The sequence below is a fragment of the Mesitornis unicolor genome, unplaced genomic scaffold (genome assembly GCF_000695765.1).
Source record: "Mesitornis unicolor isolate BGI_N332 unplaced genomic scaffold, ASM69576v1 scaffold54464, whole genome shotgun sequence".
Taxonomy (NCBI): Eukaryota; Metazoa; Chordata; class Aves; order Mesitornithiformes; family Mesitornithidae; genus Mesitornis; species Mesitornis unicolor.
This window is the reverse complement of record NW_010179110.1, coordinates 14,925-29,055: the sequence shown is the minus strand read 5'-3', so window position 1 is coordinate 29,055 and position 14,131 is coordinate 14,925. Positions and strand designations below refer to the sequence as shown.

The 14,131-nt window shown below is 39.8% G+C and overlaps 1 protein-coding gene across 1 annotated transcript in view; it reads right to left on the bottom strand.

The window, feature by feature from the left end:
• Positions 1 to 732: 732 nt before the first annotated feature.
• Positions 733 to 14,131, bottom strand: part of PRDM15 (PR domain containing 15) — a gene marked incomplete at its 5' end in the record, with an annotated part of 28,204 nt that continues 14,805 nt past the window's right edge. Inside the window, 13 exons of the mRNA XM_010182641.1 lie at positions 733 to 1,413; positions 1,879 to 2,091; positions 2,446 to 2,526; positions 3,649 to 3,824; positions 4,022 to 4,105; positions 4,610 to 4,741; positions 5,495 to 5,614; positions 6,218 to 6,297; positions 6,752 to 6,915; positions 8,525 to 8,659; positions 9,704 to 9,835; positions 10,930 to 11,024; positions 12,822 to 12,989. Of these exons, the coding sequence (XP_010180943.1) occupies positions 937 to 1,413; positions 1,879 to 2,091; positions 2,446 to 2,526; positions 3,649 to 3,824; positions 4,022 to 4,105; positions 4,610 to 4,741; positions 5,495 to 5,614; positions 6,218 to 6,297; positions 6,752 to 6,915; positions 8,525 to 8,659; positions 9,704 to 9,835; positions 10,930 to 11,024; positions 12,822 to 12,989 (2,057 nt within the window). The remainder of the gene's footprint in view (positions 1,414 to 1,878; positions 2,092 to 2,445; positions 2,527 to 3,648; positions 3,825 to 4,021; positions 4,106 to 4,609; positions 4,742 to 5,494; positions 5,615 to 6,217; positions 6,298 to 6,751; positions 6,916 to 8,524; positions 8,660 to 9,703; positions 9,836 to 10,929; positions 11,025 to 12,821; positions 12,990 to 14,131) is intronic.

Below are 14,131 nucleotides of genomic sequence, written 5' to 3'. Positions count from 1 at the left end.
ATGTATATATATATAAAAAGAATGCTTTCTCAAATGTTTATTACACGATGAAAGAAGACTAATTGAAAAAAATTCACATCCTGAACTTGATCAAAGGGGACTGATTGCTCTTCAGGCCTATTAGCTAAAAGCAAGATTGAAAGACCAGTTTTGAAAAACTACATAAAACTGTATCACATTGTTTTGTCAGTTCATAACTGGTTTGATTCAAACTTGACTAGAAGACCATAAAAGTTGCTTTAGCATTAGACCAGCGATCTAATTCAGGTAGCACTAACACTGTGTTATGGGTACAGGGTTTCTCCCATGACTAAAATGGAAATACTTTGTGAAATTGGTATATTTTCTTCCACACCACGCTCATTCCCACCCCAAAGCCCCAACCTCCACCTACTTCACCAACGTTGTTAGATACAAGACCTAAAGAAGATAAAAAAACAAGACAATTTTTGCTTTGCCCATTTCTGTCTTTACATTTCAGTCTCTACCAGCTGACCACCAGTACATTCCACCTCACTGTGAGCAAGGCCTTCCTGTGTAATTTCCAGACTGGAAAGAAGCGATATGTTATGGCTGAAAGGGTTTTCTAAATCACCAGTGCCTTCATATTTAGGATTTCCCTGCTTTGGTTAAGATGTATTATGATGCTCCTGTCAAATCTCAATCTTACTGCACAAAATACACAGTGCAAGGGGGTGCTAGATTTATGGTAAGATTTTATCTTTTTTTAAGACAGTGCAAGGTCTAGAGACAGTGTGAGAATCTCAAGATTAGGGTGTTGCAGGGTGCTCTGCCAATCTTAGCTTACATTTCATTGTATAAACATTTTCCTAGCTCTGTTTGGTATCCAGCAAACAATCCTATGAGAAATTTTCCAAACGTTTGTGTGTTCTTGTCTCTGAGTACTGTCCATTCCAAAACTTTTCAAAATATAAATTAGTAGCTATACATCTGTTGTTGTTGCTCTGTTTGAACCTGCTGCTGTCCTGACTGCTGTGGCGTTGGCTGTGCCTGGGGCTGCAAGACATCAGTCTGAGGCACTGACCTCCACGTCAGAGGATGCTGTTCCGATATCTGGTTCCCTAGAGGAGCAATGGAGTTCACCAAGGTGGTCAGGTTTATAAAGTGGGCCACAGACTGCGGATTGGCTGCCTCTGGCTGTGGGTGGATCTGAATGTCATTCTGGCGGTTGTGCAGCATGGCAGAACCGCTGACGGTATCAAACGTCACGGTGAGAATTGAGTTGTCCAGCTGTAACTGGCGTTCAGGTGCAGTCAGGTGGCCCACAGCCACTGGCTGAAGGTTTGTGAATTGGGTTCCAGCTGCCGTCGTAATGGGGGTAACGGTGATATTTGTCAGCCCGACAGAACTGGAAGGGGCTGTGACATTTGGGTCGCCAAGGGTCACCACCACCTGAGGAAAACCAGAAAAGTAACCTCAACCTTGGATCTTGCAGCTGGCTACCAAATAGCAACCATCAGGAAAGATCACCTGAGTGGTGATGGGCTCACACGTTGCTACAGGAAGGGGAACACAGAAAGCTTGGAATATCACAACTTCCACATACAGAAATAAGAAGGTAATGGGAGGGAGGCATGTGTAACATTCAAAACAAGCAGCCAAATTAACTTTCACACTTGTATCTGGCAAACAAGGAGATGGTAACAAAAAAGGAAATGAAAACAAACATGAGGAGCTTACGGGTCCAACTCCTGTTTTGTTTTGTTTTTTAAAGTCTCTGTTCGTCTTTGTATTACCACAATTCATCATATTAGCCCAAAATGGTCTGATCACTCATTCGTGTTTTCTATTAGGAAAAAAGAAGGGTTATCCCTCTAAGCAGTGTCTGCTGCCCATCACCCTGCTACTGGAGCTCACCTGCTGGATGCTCTGTACAGCTGAATTAGTCTCATCTCCAACATTCCCTGTGAATTCACCTTCCTTCTCTGTGTATTCACTGAAGGCAGGGTCCTCAGGCACTTGAGCTTCCTCCTCCTCACCTGACTTTTGTTTTCGCTTCTGGCCACGTTTAGGAGCTTTCGTATGCTGTTTCCCTTCTGGTAATTCTCCCTGTTCCAATGCTAATTCCGGCTGGAACAACACATTTCCAAACGAAACATCCAGTTATTTTGCTTAGCGAAGCTTCAAGTAAGAGACTATCACCTCAAGTTGGTTTACTGTCGATTCTCAAGGGAAGAGGCAAACTTTAGCAAAAACCTGATTTCACCCTGTAATTACCTCTGTTTTAGCAGCGCCCATGTTATAGAACAACAGCTTGCATCTGCTTATACACGTAAAGCTGGGGCTGGCTCTCTAAAAAAGCACATTCCTTGCTCAGCAGCCTACACCCAGCTATGATACATACCAAAAAAGCGACAAGACCACCTCACCCTCCAGTAGGCCTGGAACCTAGTTGCCACCAGAATTCTGCAATGGCAAATTTACCTGAACAATCCCAATTGAGGAGGCATCAATGGTAGTCGTCTCTGGCAGCTGCTCTAAATCATCAATCCTCACCGAAATAATCTACAGACAGAGAGATACCAGTTGATGAACTGCAGCAGGGCATACCAGTCCAACAATACAGCATTGCCTAATAAATCCTGTCACAAAGCAAAAATGATGTAATCTAACATTTTATACATATAATTTATAACAAGGAATTTAACCATGTCTTTTTAAAAATAACCTTATGGCACATAATCTTTTATTTGTTGCTGAAAACCAGTGTTTAAAGATGACAATAGAAGAATGTCTTTATTTTTGTATTCTAGATAGAAAACAACCCACAGGGAAGTGATGAATTCTGCAGTAAACAAACAATGTATTTGAAAAAAAAAAGTTAGCATTTCTGTTTATAAAACTATTCCATTATTTTCAGCTAAATCTACACATCTCAGCTTATCAAAGAACAGAGATACATTGCCCTCTGGACTGCAGAACACAACTGCATTTTTAATCCAAAAATCAATACACAAAACTTTTTGTTGATTTTCTTCCCAGTCACAATGATAAAAAATAGAGATAGTTCAAGGCAAAGCAATAACTAATGATAAACTGGTAGTAAAAAAAAAGCCTCAGAGGGAATGGACAAGCCTTAGTCAACCTAAAGAAATGCTGAGGAGAAACACAATAGCTATTCAAAAATTTAGAACACAGAAAAAGCCCCACTGGCGTCAGACAAAACATTCCTCTAATCCAGATTCTCTGCAGTCAGCGTTCATCTTTAATACTAAGAATAATTTTGTAACATCAGCAGATGCTGCCATCACCTCTGTGTTCACCACTTCTTCAGATTACTTCTGAATACAGAGAACACAATGGGGAAAAAGAATTGATTATACTCGCTAATGGATGAAGACAAAACATGAAAAAAATACACATTTAAGCTGAGGCTGAAAAAGAAAAGAGATTTAAATAGTTAGAACGACTTCATTTTTAGGAACCAACAACCAGATGTGTTTACTACTGAAACAACACAATGAAAGGGCTGATTCAGTTAAGTGCATGCTTAACAGACACTACCTAACACTGCACCCAAAAGAACAGAAAAAGAGAGAGAAAAAAAGTAATTCTTTTCAAGTCACCAAAGGCCATAAACTTCCTTTACAAAAATAACTCCCACCTGTATCTGCCAAACTAACTCACCTCTGGATGTTTACGCCTCATATGTCGACTCATAGATGCTCTGGTAGAAACCTTTGTCCCACACAGCTGACAGCTCTGGGCTTCCACCTTATCATGTGTGAGCTGGATGTGCTTCTGTAGCATGTAATCAGTGACATATTTCTTATCACAGACTGAACAAGTCCACTGTTTTCCTACTGGTGGCAGATGGAAGGAAACGCTGTTAGTAACGGTCCCTGAAGAGAAGTATCGTATTGTAAGCATCTCAACGTAAGCACCAATTTTATGTAGGTAACACGATGTGTTAACCTAGTTCCAAGACTGGCAAGTCTAACACAAGTCTAAGAACAAAACTAAGCTATTGTCTTTGGATACTGTTTTTCAGATAATTTACCTGTATGAATCAACTTATGAGTCTCCATTGTATTTCGCTCACTAAATGTCTTGCCACAGAGCTCGCACATGAAATCTTTGATTCCTGCGTGAAAAGCACATTTAGCATCAGAGTGAAAATAGTCTAAGGTATCTGGGACAATTCTGAGTCTCTTATTAAAAAAAAAATAATTAAAAAAATCACAACCAAACAGAAGAAGCCCAGCTTCACTAGCTATTTTTATCTAAGCCATGCCACTATATCTGGCAGAAAAGGAACCCAAGAGGAATTGATGTGGGAGGTAAAATTTTGTTTTGGGAAATGAGAACCTGAAGACTAACTCACAAGAAAACCAACGCTCCAGACCTACCCTAGACCAAACCCACCTCTCTCATAAAAGCAAAACATGAAACCAACCAAACTATGTATCTTAATTGTGTAACAGGTGGTCTTGGCTGATGAGAGGACAAAATCTCACTTTTCAAAAAGCAGAGTATGGGTATTTTAAAATTAGTTTTCCTCATACCCTCTGACTATTCTAGATAAGAGTTCTGTAAGGAAGCTTTCAACTGATTCAGTGCAGTTTTTGTACATTTCAAGAGGCCTCACCTGTGTGTCTTTTGTAATGCTTCAGCATGTTGACTTTCTGTGCAAATTTTCGGTGACATTCCTTGCATTCATATTCTTTAATACCTTTGTGAAGTTTCATGTGGTGACGAAGTGCATGTTTTGTCTTCATTCCTGTGAGAAAAAAAGGTACAGCATGACAATTAGTCCACTGCTCCCAACTTCAGAGGAGAACGCAGGATGATGATCTTGTTAGCCAAGAGCCCTTAAGATTTTATCTGCCATGTGTCCACAGTTGCCTATTTTTAATTTTAATTAAAATTTTAATTGTTTAATTTGTTAGGTAGCAGTGCACATTATCATTATGATTTTAATTCCAAGCAAAAGCTCTGGAAAACATCTGAGTAACCAGTGAGGAAGCAGCAAAACAGCAGGGACAAGCAAAGACATCATTAGAGATGTCAGACTTACTGCCTTCCACTAAAATACCAGGTCAGATTTGCTCAAGTTATAATGCAAACAATTCAAAAAGTCAAAGCAACTTTGACTCTTAAGGCTCTTAGAGAGAGAAATTACTCTACTTCTTAAGCCTGAAAACAGCCTAGGATGAAAAAATTAACTTGGATTCACTTTTATGCTGCAAATGCATTGGAAATCAGTTGGGCAAGCACTCCTCAATCTGAAAAATGCATTTTTAAAAAAAAAAATCAGTTTTGTTTTACAGGCCACAAAACTAGATTGTATAAAATTAGAGGTAGTTTATGTATCCATGAGGCTCCTGATGAATACAGTGTCTGCCTCTCAAAAAGGCAGGATTACAGTACTCCAAGGACCTTCCCAATATTCTAAGAATGGAAATTGTTTTCATTCAGATATTCACCTGCTAGTCAGTATCACAATTAACGGAAAACAAGGCATCAGACATACCTTTGCCACATTCTGCACACAAGTATTCTCGGATATTATCATGGACTCGCATATGTTCTTTTAACATGTCTTTTCTAGCAAATGATTTGCCACATTGCTCACAAGCATGACTTTTTACACCTTAAAAATAAATTTAAAAGACAACATAAACAAAAAAAATGTTAATGAAAAATGTGCATCTCCTAAAAACTGACTGTAACTGGTGAATTAGAGGGCAACGGTCCACCTGTGCTGTCAACCACATCTTTCATGCATATTGTAGCCAAAGCAAAACTAGAAGACTTTGGAGAAAGAGAAAAGCTGGCTTTTTGGCTGAGATCTGAAAAAGATAAAGTCTGAGGTAGGAAAATACTGAATAGCATGAAATAATAATGAGCTGTTAAAAATGATTTTGCAGTAGCAGTTTTCAGCCTGTGTAATGGTGAGAAGGTGACATGGATAAGAATTTGGGGTACAAGAGAATACAGAACTAAGATTTTTAGCAGGTAAATCCTGCATCCTATTAACTAGGAACCTGTATTATGTGCCTAGACCAAGTATCTTCATTAGTTCTATCTGCTTTAGAAAACTGGTCTACCTTAAAAGCATAAATATAACATTTAACTTATTGTTACTTACAGTAAAAACCCATAACTTATTTCGTCCTGAAAAAAATAAGGCAGGCACTGGCAACAGAAATCTCTTTAAAATATTTATAATGATAAAAAACCACAACATTTTTACCTGTATGTATAAGCTTATGTCTTTCCAGATTTCCTATGCTGTTAAAAATCCTTCCACAGATTTCACATGGATGAATGTATCTGAAACCAAAGAGACCCAAAACTGTCATTCTTTTCTTGAGACAGAAGCGGTTTTCAGGCATCTCTGTCAGTAACTGTATTTCATTTGGTAATACTAATTACCATAACAGTTCCTTGAAACATAAACACATTTTTAATATGAGCCTTAAGAAACCCCTAAGTTCACTGCAAGCTTAAAGCAGCGTGGCATTGCTTAAATCATAGTTTTTAGAAAATGTTTACCAAAATCATAACTCTATACTTTACAAAGCCCAAACTGAGAAGCTGTTGACTAATAACCTGTGTGAAACGAATAATTAGTGAAATACATTTCAAGCTTTTAATGAACATTCTAGCATTCATTATATGGTTTCAGATATTCTAGTACAGTCCAATTCTCTAAAAGCATTGGGTGGCAGAACCACTGTAGCTTCAAAAAGATTGCTCTGCTTCTCTATCCAACATGTCATCTTACTTCTGCACGTTAGGATCAGGCAGGTTCTCCCGATGAATGACCATGTGTGCATGGTAAGTTGCCTTCAAGGCAAAACGTCGATTACAAATGCTACAGCCATAGCCTTTCTCCTTGTGCACGTCCATTATGTGCTTCAGGTACTCCTTTCCTCTGCCAAAAGTCAACTGTGAAAGGAACCAATAGTGAATGAAAGGGGGAAAAAAAAAGTCTTTGGGAACAACAATGATCTAGCAATACATTACCAGAATCTAGAGTCAGAGCTAGAAGATACAAATATCCTGTGTATCACTAGCTGAAAAATCTGTGAAAGCTAAATTTAGGCCTGAACCTCTTTGGCCACTACAAGCACATTGCTACGGGACATCAGTTAACTCATTTGGAAAACCAACTTCAGATGGTTTCTCTGCTTCTTACACTGCACAAGTAGAGGACCTCCAATTATTTGTGCTCTGAGGAAGAGTCTTAAAGAGAGCATCAAAGCAAGGATGCCACAGATGGAGAAAACGTCTTTTGGCTTTTAGGGGCATGGTAAGCTCTAGTTTGCATAGTAAGCTTTGGCACTAGCTCCTGCAAAGTTGGTATTTCTAGGCATTGCAGGGCAGTGATTCCAGTGCAGCTCCTAGGTGTGCTACAAGAGTGCTACAGACAGGAGCTCTGCTGCTTAGGTCCCTGGACTAAGTAACCCTGCATACACATATACATGCACTGACATGTCAGGACGAAGTGCCATAATGACATGATCTTTTGCTCCAATTTTGGAACTAGTCCAGGTATTTCTGACAGCACTGTGTGGTTTGGTGAAGGTACAGTTTGGGATGAAAGAAAAAAAAAAAAGAAAGATTCTTAAGGGCTCAGAAGAGATATTTTGCTAAAACTCATTTGTATGTTTTTCTCCCTTAAGAATGAGTGAACAGATATTTTCAGCCAAAAAGAGCCTCCCTTTCTCACCACAGGTAACAGTTATTTTCCACAGCTGTTGCCTTACACAACTGTTTACTTCACAAACACCTGAAAAAGTGCTATAAAAAACCCAGCTTCCAAAAAGAGCTTCCTAATTTGAATGGCACGATTCCCCTCATTTGGAAGCATACAATTTTATATAGTTTATGTACCCATTAAGTGACAGGCACTAAAATTACCACATTGAAACCAATCATGCGATTAATTGCTGTTATACCACAGCTTATGCTTACTGACATAAGCTTAAAATCAGTTTGCACTATAACCAGTTCACAGATAAGAACAGAAAACTGAAGTAGTATTATCTCCATGTCTCTAAAATGAAGATAAGCTAAGCACTTTCACCACATTCTGTGTAGACTGTGAAATAAGCTCTGATGTCCAGCAACAAAGTCAGTGGCTTATCTACCAAAATTCCTTTGTCCCTATGTCAGTTTGGCCAGATTTGCTGTTCTGATTGCTTTTGCATCCCACTTGCCCCAGCACAGCATGCTCACCCAGTAAGGGCACAGAATCCAGACGGGCCTTAAGGACCCCATTCTTCTCCATTACTCCTTTACAAAATGGCAAAAGCCACGCAGTAAGAGGTTTAAAAAGTTGTTTTCTCTCAGTTGACAACTACATATGTTCCAGCAGTACTTCTGATGCCATTCTGTTTGTAGTAGTGTAACAAGCACTGCAGAAGAGAGCAGATCCACGGACTGGTCTTCTCTTTGTGAACCTTTACTGTTATTTAAAATTCTGAATGATATCTAGACATCTCCACTCCCTCCCCCCATCCCAAAACAAGAAAATTTAAGTATTTAAAGCTACCTGGCACCTTTTGCAGCTATACTTGTGAGGCTCAGAATCTGCACTTTCATCAGAGTTGTCATCATTCTCCTCTGATGAGATTCCTATTTTACCAATGAACTCTTCCCTCTGGTGATCATCCATCAGTGCTATGTCCTGTGTAGGGTGGGAAAGAATATTCTGTTTTAATAGAGTAAACTTCTATTTCAAAAGGTATCACCTAGTCAGCTTTAGTTGTCATGTAGACTGCCTTGCATTAACAATTGGTGTAACATTATTGATTTAAAATATCCTCCTTTATTTAATTCAGGTAAACAAAGTTCTTCTGTTCATGACTAAACAAAGAACAAGTGTTTACCCAAACAGATAATACTCAATTTTCTGTGTATAAAAGGAACTTTAATATAAACTGAGACTCAACTGGTACACTGTTACATCCATATAAGCACCTTCATGAGCATCACTGAGTGATAGATATCATTCCTTTCAAGTCAGTTTCTTATGATTCAGTGTTAACCTAGTTATGTCAAAATAACCTGTGTCCAATTCAGCACTATTAATAGGGTTGCTTCTGTGATCTGGAACATTTTGACCAAAGCAGGTGAGGAACTCAAAACACAGGCAGTTATGCTGACATACATGAGAGAATCACAGTCACTGGCACGGAAAGGGCAGGAACAATTTTCCATGTTTGTTTTTTTTTCATGCAAAGAGAGGAGATGACAGGGGAGTGAGGGGCAGTTGAGTGAGTGCACTGCATGGTGTTTAGCTGCTTGCCAGGTTAAACCATGACACGCCTCAGCCCAACCAAAGTACTGCTGCAACAGTAAGTCTGTTTGCAGCCTTCCTGTTAAGTTATTCTCTCTGCTTTAAACTGAGTAACCTCAGTGATTCACCCAAGGCCACAGAGGTGTTTTTTCCATAATGTTCAGAACATAATGTTCTGCAGTGGTAGCTGAAATAACTTCAAATATGATAGCCCGCATACTCTGTAGCAATGCAGCTGTGGAAACACAGGGCCATGGGTAAATTATAGCACACCTCATGTCAGGCTGCTCTGGAAACATCAGGGCACAGGGTATATAATCACTGTTATAGCCGTGCGTTCATACTGGCAACACAACAGTCTATTATTGATTGATACATTTATTAATGTCTGCTAAGTAACATGCTTTTTCTAATAAATCATTAACACAGTACCTTAAAATGGACATGAATATGATCTCTCAACACATCCACCCTGAAAAATTTACGTCCACAGATTTCACAGGTGTATTTCTTGTCTCCGTGTGTTAAAAGGTGTTTGTTCATATTGCTTCTACATGAAAATACCTTAAAGAAAAGAAGAATGGAAAGGTTTTTGAATTACATCCAACAGGGCTACATTTTTTGCAAGTTACCCAACGAATAGTACAGAACATATTTACTGTCCTGTTTTATTCACTCTGGCCAGAAACACATAGGAGCTCCTGCTATGCAGCCAGCAGACTACCTCAGAAACTGCTGGCACAGCGAAATACATGTATACAGTTCCATGGAACAGACTGAAATTGGCTGTTCATCAGAGGTGGACTTCCAAAAAAACTGCAGCAAAATCATAAAAGATAGATTTAGAAATATTTAAATCTTTTGAATCACAAATGTTGCACCTATCTGCAAAAAGACATCCACAGACTGTGTCTTCATTGATATATAACATACGCAAAGCCTCAAAACCAAAGGTCCACACACCAGCTTAAGAGTTGTTTGAGTACATCTTGCACCATCAATCATTAAACATTCATAAAATCACTAATTAAACCCACAATCTTCATACCTGTGGTAACAGCAACTTCAGATCATAAGCATTAAACACCCAAATGCAACAGGACCATGACTACACCATGAATTCACTTTGATTTCTCACAGAAAATGATTCCCAATGCAGAGAGTTGATTCCAGCTGTTTATATTCTGGCAGAGAAGTTTCAAACTAAATAACATAAGCCCTGAGATTTCATAGCTTCATGGCACAGTGGCCATGGTACACTCTATATTGTGCTACATGTCCTGAAAAAAGCCTTCTTTGAACCTCAGTTTTGCTCTTATCTTTGTCCTAACAGCTCCCACCATCCCTGGCCAGAGTGGGCTTGGATACAAAATGGAGAGTAACATCTCGGCTGGGCGACAGGGCTCGCTGGTCATCAACCACGTACCTCTCCGAGTGGCGAGGTAATCTGACTTGGCATGACCTCAGCGCAAGTCGTTTACCTCAACCTTTTGGCAGGCTCTGTGCCTATTCAGGTAGTCTGCTACTGTGGTTTAACACACTTGTTATGCCACGCTAACTTGCTTGGAGGTGCTGGGTTGAGGCGCACTGTACCCCTGGAGTATCCTTGGAGCTACGATGCAGAGCTTCATATGGCATACACTGGCAAAAACGCCTACCTTCCCGCACACGGGGCATCCTGAAGGCTCCTTCTTGTAGCGAACCATGTTTTCCGTGCTGTGCTCAAATTCTTCTCTTTTCACACGCCTCACCCCTTAACAGAACAGTCCCCATCAAAAAAACAAAAGAAAAAAAATAAACCATGGCTTTCCACTCCAATCTGCATGCCCTTTCAGGTGAATACTGTAAAGAAGAGTAAAACACTGGGAAGAGCCTCAGTTCAGGATTTAATTGCTAACAGAAGAATAATTTCTAAATTAAAACGGTGGCTTAAGAATATAAAAGCAGCTACCAAAGTGATGTATTGTGGCCTATTGGTTATTATACCAACCATAAATGTCTGAAAACAGACATTTATTGTCAACATCAGAAAACAGGCAGATCTAGTAGGCCTTGGCACTTTGATCAGACATCTGCCCCAGAAATCCCCCCTCACAGTCCCTAAGAGAGGGAACCATCCAACAACATCTCCACTGCTCAATGAGGATGTCAGACCCTTCTCTGCTACCTTCAGGAGGGAAGAGGGCTGCTGCTGTTCTGTGACATTTAAGCATGAGACATCACAGAATCACAGAATCACAGAATCGCTCGGTTGGAAAAGACCTCCGAGATCATCATGTCCAACCGCTCCTGTCTACCCCCTAAACCATATCCTTAAGTACCTCGTCTACCCGCTCTTTAAATACATCCAGGGATGGTGACTCCACCACCTCCCTGGCCAGCCTGTTCCAGCCTCTGACAACCCTCTCAGTAAAGAACTTCCTCCTTATCTCTAACCTGAACCTCCCTTGGCACAGCTTGGTGCCATTTCCCCTTGTTCTATCCTCCATCACCTGGGAGAAAAGGCCAGCCCCCACCTCTCTACAACCTCCCTTTAGGTAGTTGTAGGTGGTGATGAGGTCTCCCCTCAGCCTTCTCTTCTCCAGGCTAAACAACCCTAGTTCCCTCAGCCGCTCCTCATAAGGCTTGTTCTCCAGACCCCTCACCATCCTTGTGGCTCTTCTCTGAACACGCTCCAGAATCTCAACATCTTTCTTATAGTGAGGGGCCCAGACCTTAACACAGTTCTCGAGGTGTGGCCTCACCAGTGCCATCTTGCCATTGCCATTCAACCCCTTGTCCCCTACCTGTCCCCTGGTTCATGACACAAAGGTGTCACAAGTGTGGCCAGTGACAGTTGGCTACATCCAAAGCACCAAATCAGATAATCCGGCTGCTTTTTTAAAAAATCACCGTTGGTCTTATCATCTAGACTGCTAGAGGCATTTTAGTGCATATTCCAGCAATCTACCACCACCCATATTCTTCCAGAGACTTTGAGTACCTGTAACATCCTCAGATGTTTGAGATTTTGAACAGTACACTCATATAATCTCATCTTCACATATTCTCAAGATTTTTAAAGATAACATCACACAGCATTCCATTTATACTAGAGTAGCCACTTTAAGTCGTACATTGCAAGTTAATTCTCTGCCTTCCAATTTTCAAGTTAACACACTTTTTTTTTTAAAGAAAGAACTGAATTCAAAGAAAGAAAAATATATAATTGAAATTAGCTAGTATAAACTACTGCGTAACAGGCCAAGCAACTTTTACATGACTGTTAGTAGCACTGGATCCAATCACATGAGGCTGACAAAAACAAAAAGGTAGGTGCACCTCCTAGAAAGATTTTCATAAAATTAGACAACTTCCCTCAAGGATCCATTACTACTTTTTTAAATAAATGTCACATTTTGCTGAAACTTGCCCCTCTGGATCAGGTAACTGACAAAAAAAGAAAGACAGCTCCCGCCCAGAAGAATCTAATGTGCAATCATTTCCTTTAACTTCCTACCTCTACTGTCATTTCAAGAGTAATACGTAGGTTCATCTGCAGTATACTTACCTTCCAAGTGTCGTCTTTGGTGGTCTAGCATGACATCCTTCCGGTAGAACATCTTATTGCAGATTTCACATGCAAACTTCTTATCCCCATGCTTTTTCTTGTGTTTTGAAAGATTACTGTTTGTAGAAAAGAATCTGAAACACATCTCACACTGGAATGTCTTGTCATCTGTAAGCAAGAGAAACCAGCAGCTCTTTACAGATGAAAAGAGGTTTTGTATGTTTGCGAGATGGATTTGTTCTTTTGTTAAGATCTGAGTTTTAACACATAATCCATCATTATGGATGCAAAAGCATCTGTTTTTCTTTTACTTGAAAGTTGTCTTCTCATTAAAAAAAACCAGCAAACATCAAACAACCTACTAAGTTTATTTTTGCTGCCTATGAGGTTAAGTATTACTGGAATGCACTGGAGGACATTTTTTCAAAGGCAATAAATATATACGATGCTAACTTGAACATGGAATCTATCACTGTAATTTCCTCACATGGGCTATTTCATTTGCGGTCTAGCATACCTTAAAATTACGTTTGAAGTGGATTCTGTTACAGTTGATCAAGTTTTTAATGTTGGTAAAATCACTACACATACAGCAAGACAGCCTCACATGGTGTCCGAGTCTGCCAGCACTGGCTCCTAACACCAGCCAGTACAGAATATTCCAGAAGAAAGTATAAAACCTCAGAAATATACCATTAAATGACAGTAGGCCTATGGGGAATCTGTTTTGTATTCAGTACTTGAGACTTTCTTGGAAGACGAAAGCATGGTCCTGTAGATAGAATCTGCCAGTGCTGCAGCAATCACAAGGAAATAACAGATTGATGTGTTGAAGAGTAGAGCAAAAATTGCTGCTCATTTTGGCCAGCTCAGAAAATGAGCTGCTGCCCTTGAATAAATGGAATATTGAGGTTACTTGGCATTGCTTTCCATTCTTTGTAAAGCTGAGGTTTTTATACAAGCTGTACTCTCTGAAAGGAAATGAGAAAACCTATTTTGAATGGTGCTGTAAGGGACAATTACCCAGGTGATTCTGGACTGACAGTTATCATGAGTCCATAAAAGTAACCAGGATGTCAGTTTTTAAGTGTAAGATCATTCAGAATAAATAATATGAGTAACCACAAGGGATGGCTATGGAAGAAAAGGACAGGTTCTACTGATATTAAGAAAAAACATCTAGAGAGGCAAGTATAAAGAAAGCATGAGAAAGCAGAAGACAACTGCAATCCCAGAACATTACAAACTACTGATGGTACTGCCTCCCTTTCCAGCTCCTCAATTTCACAGAAATGAGGTACAATATAGTT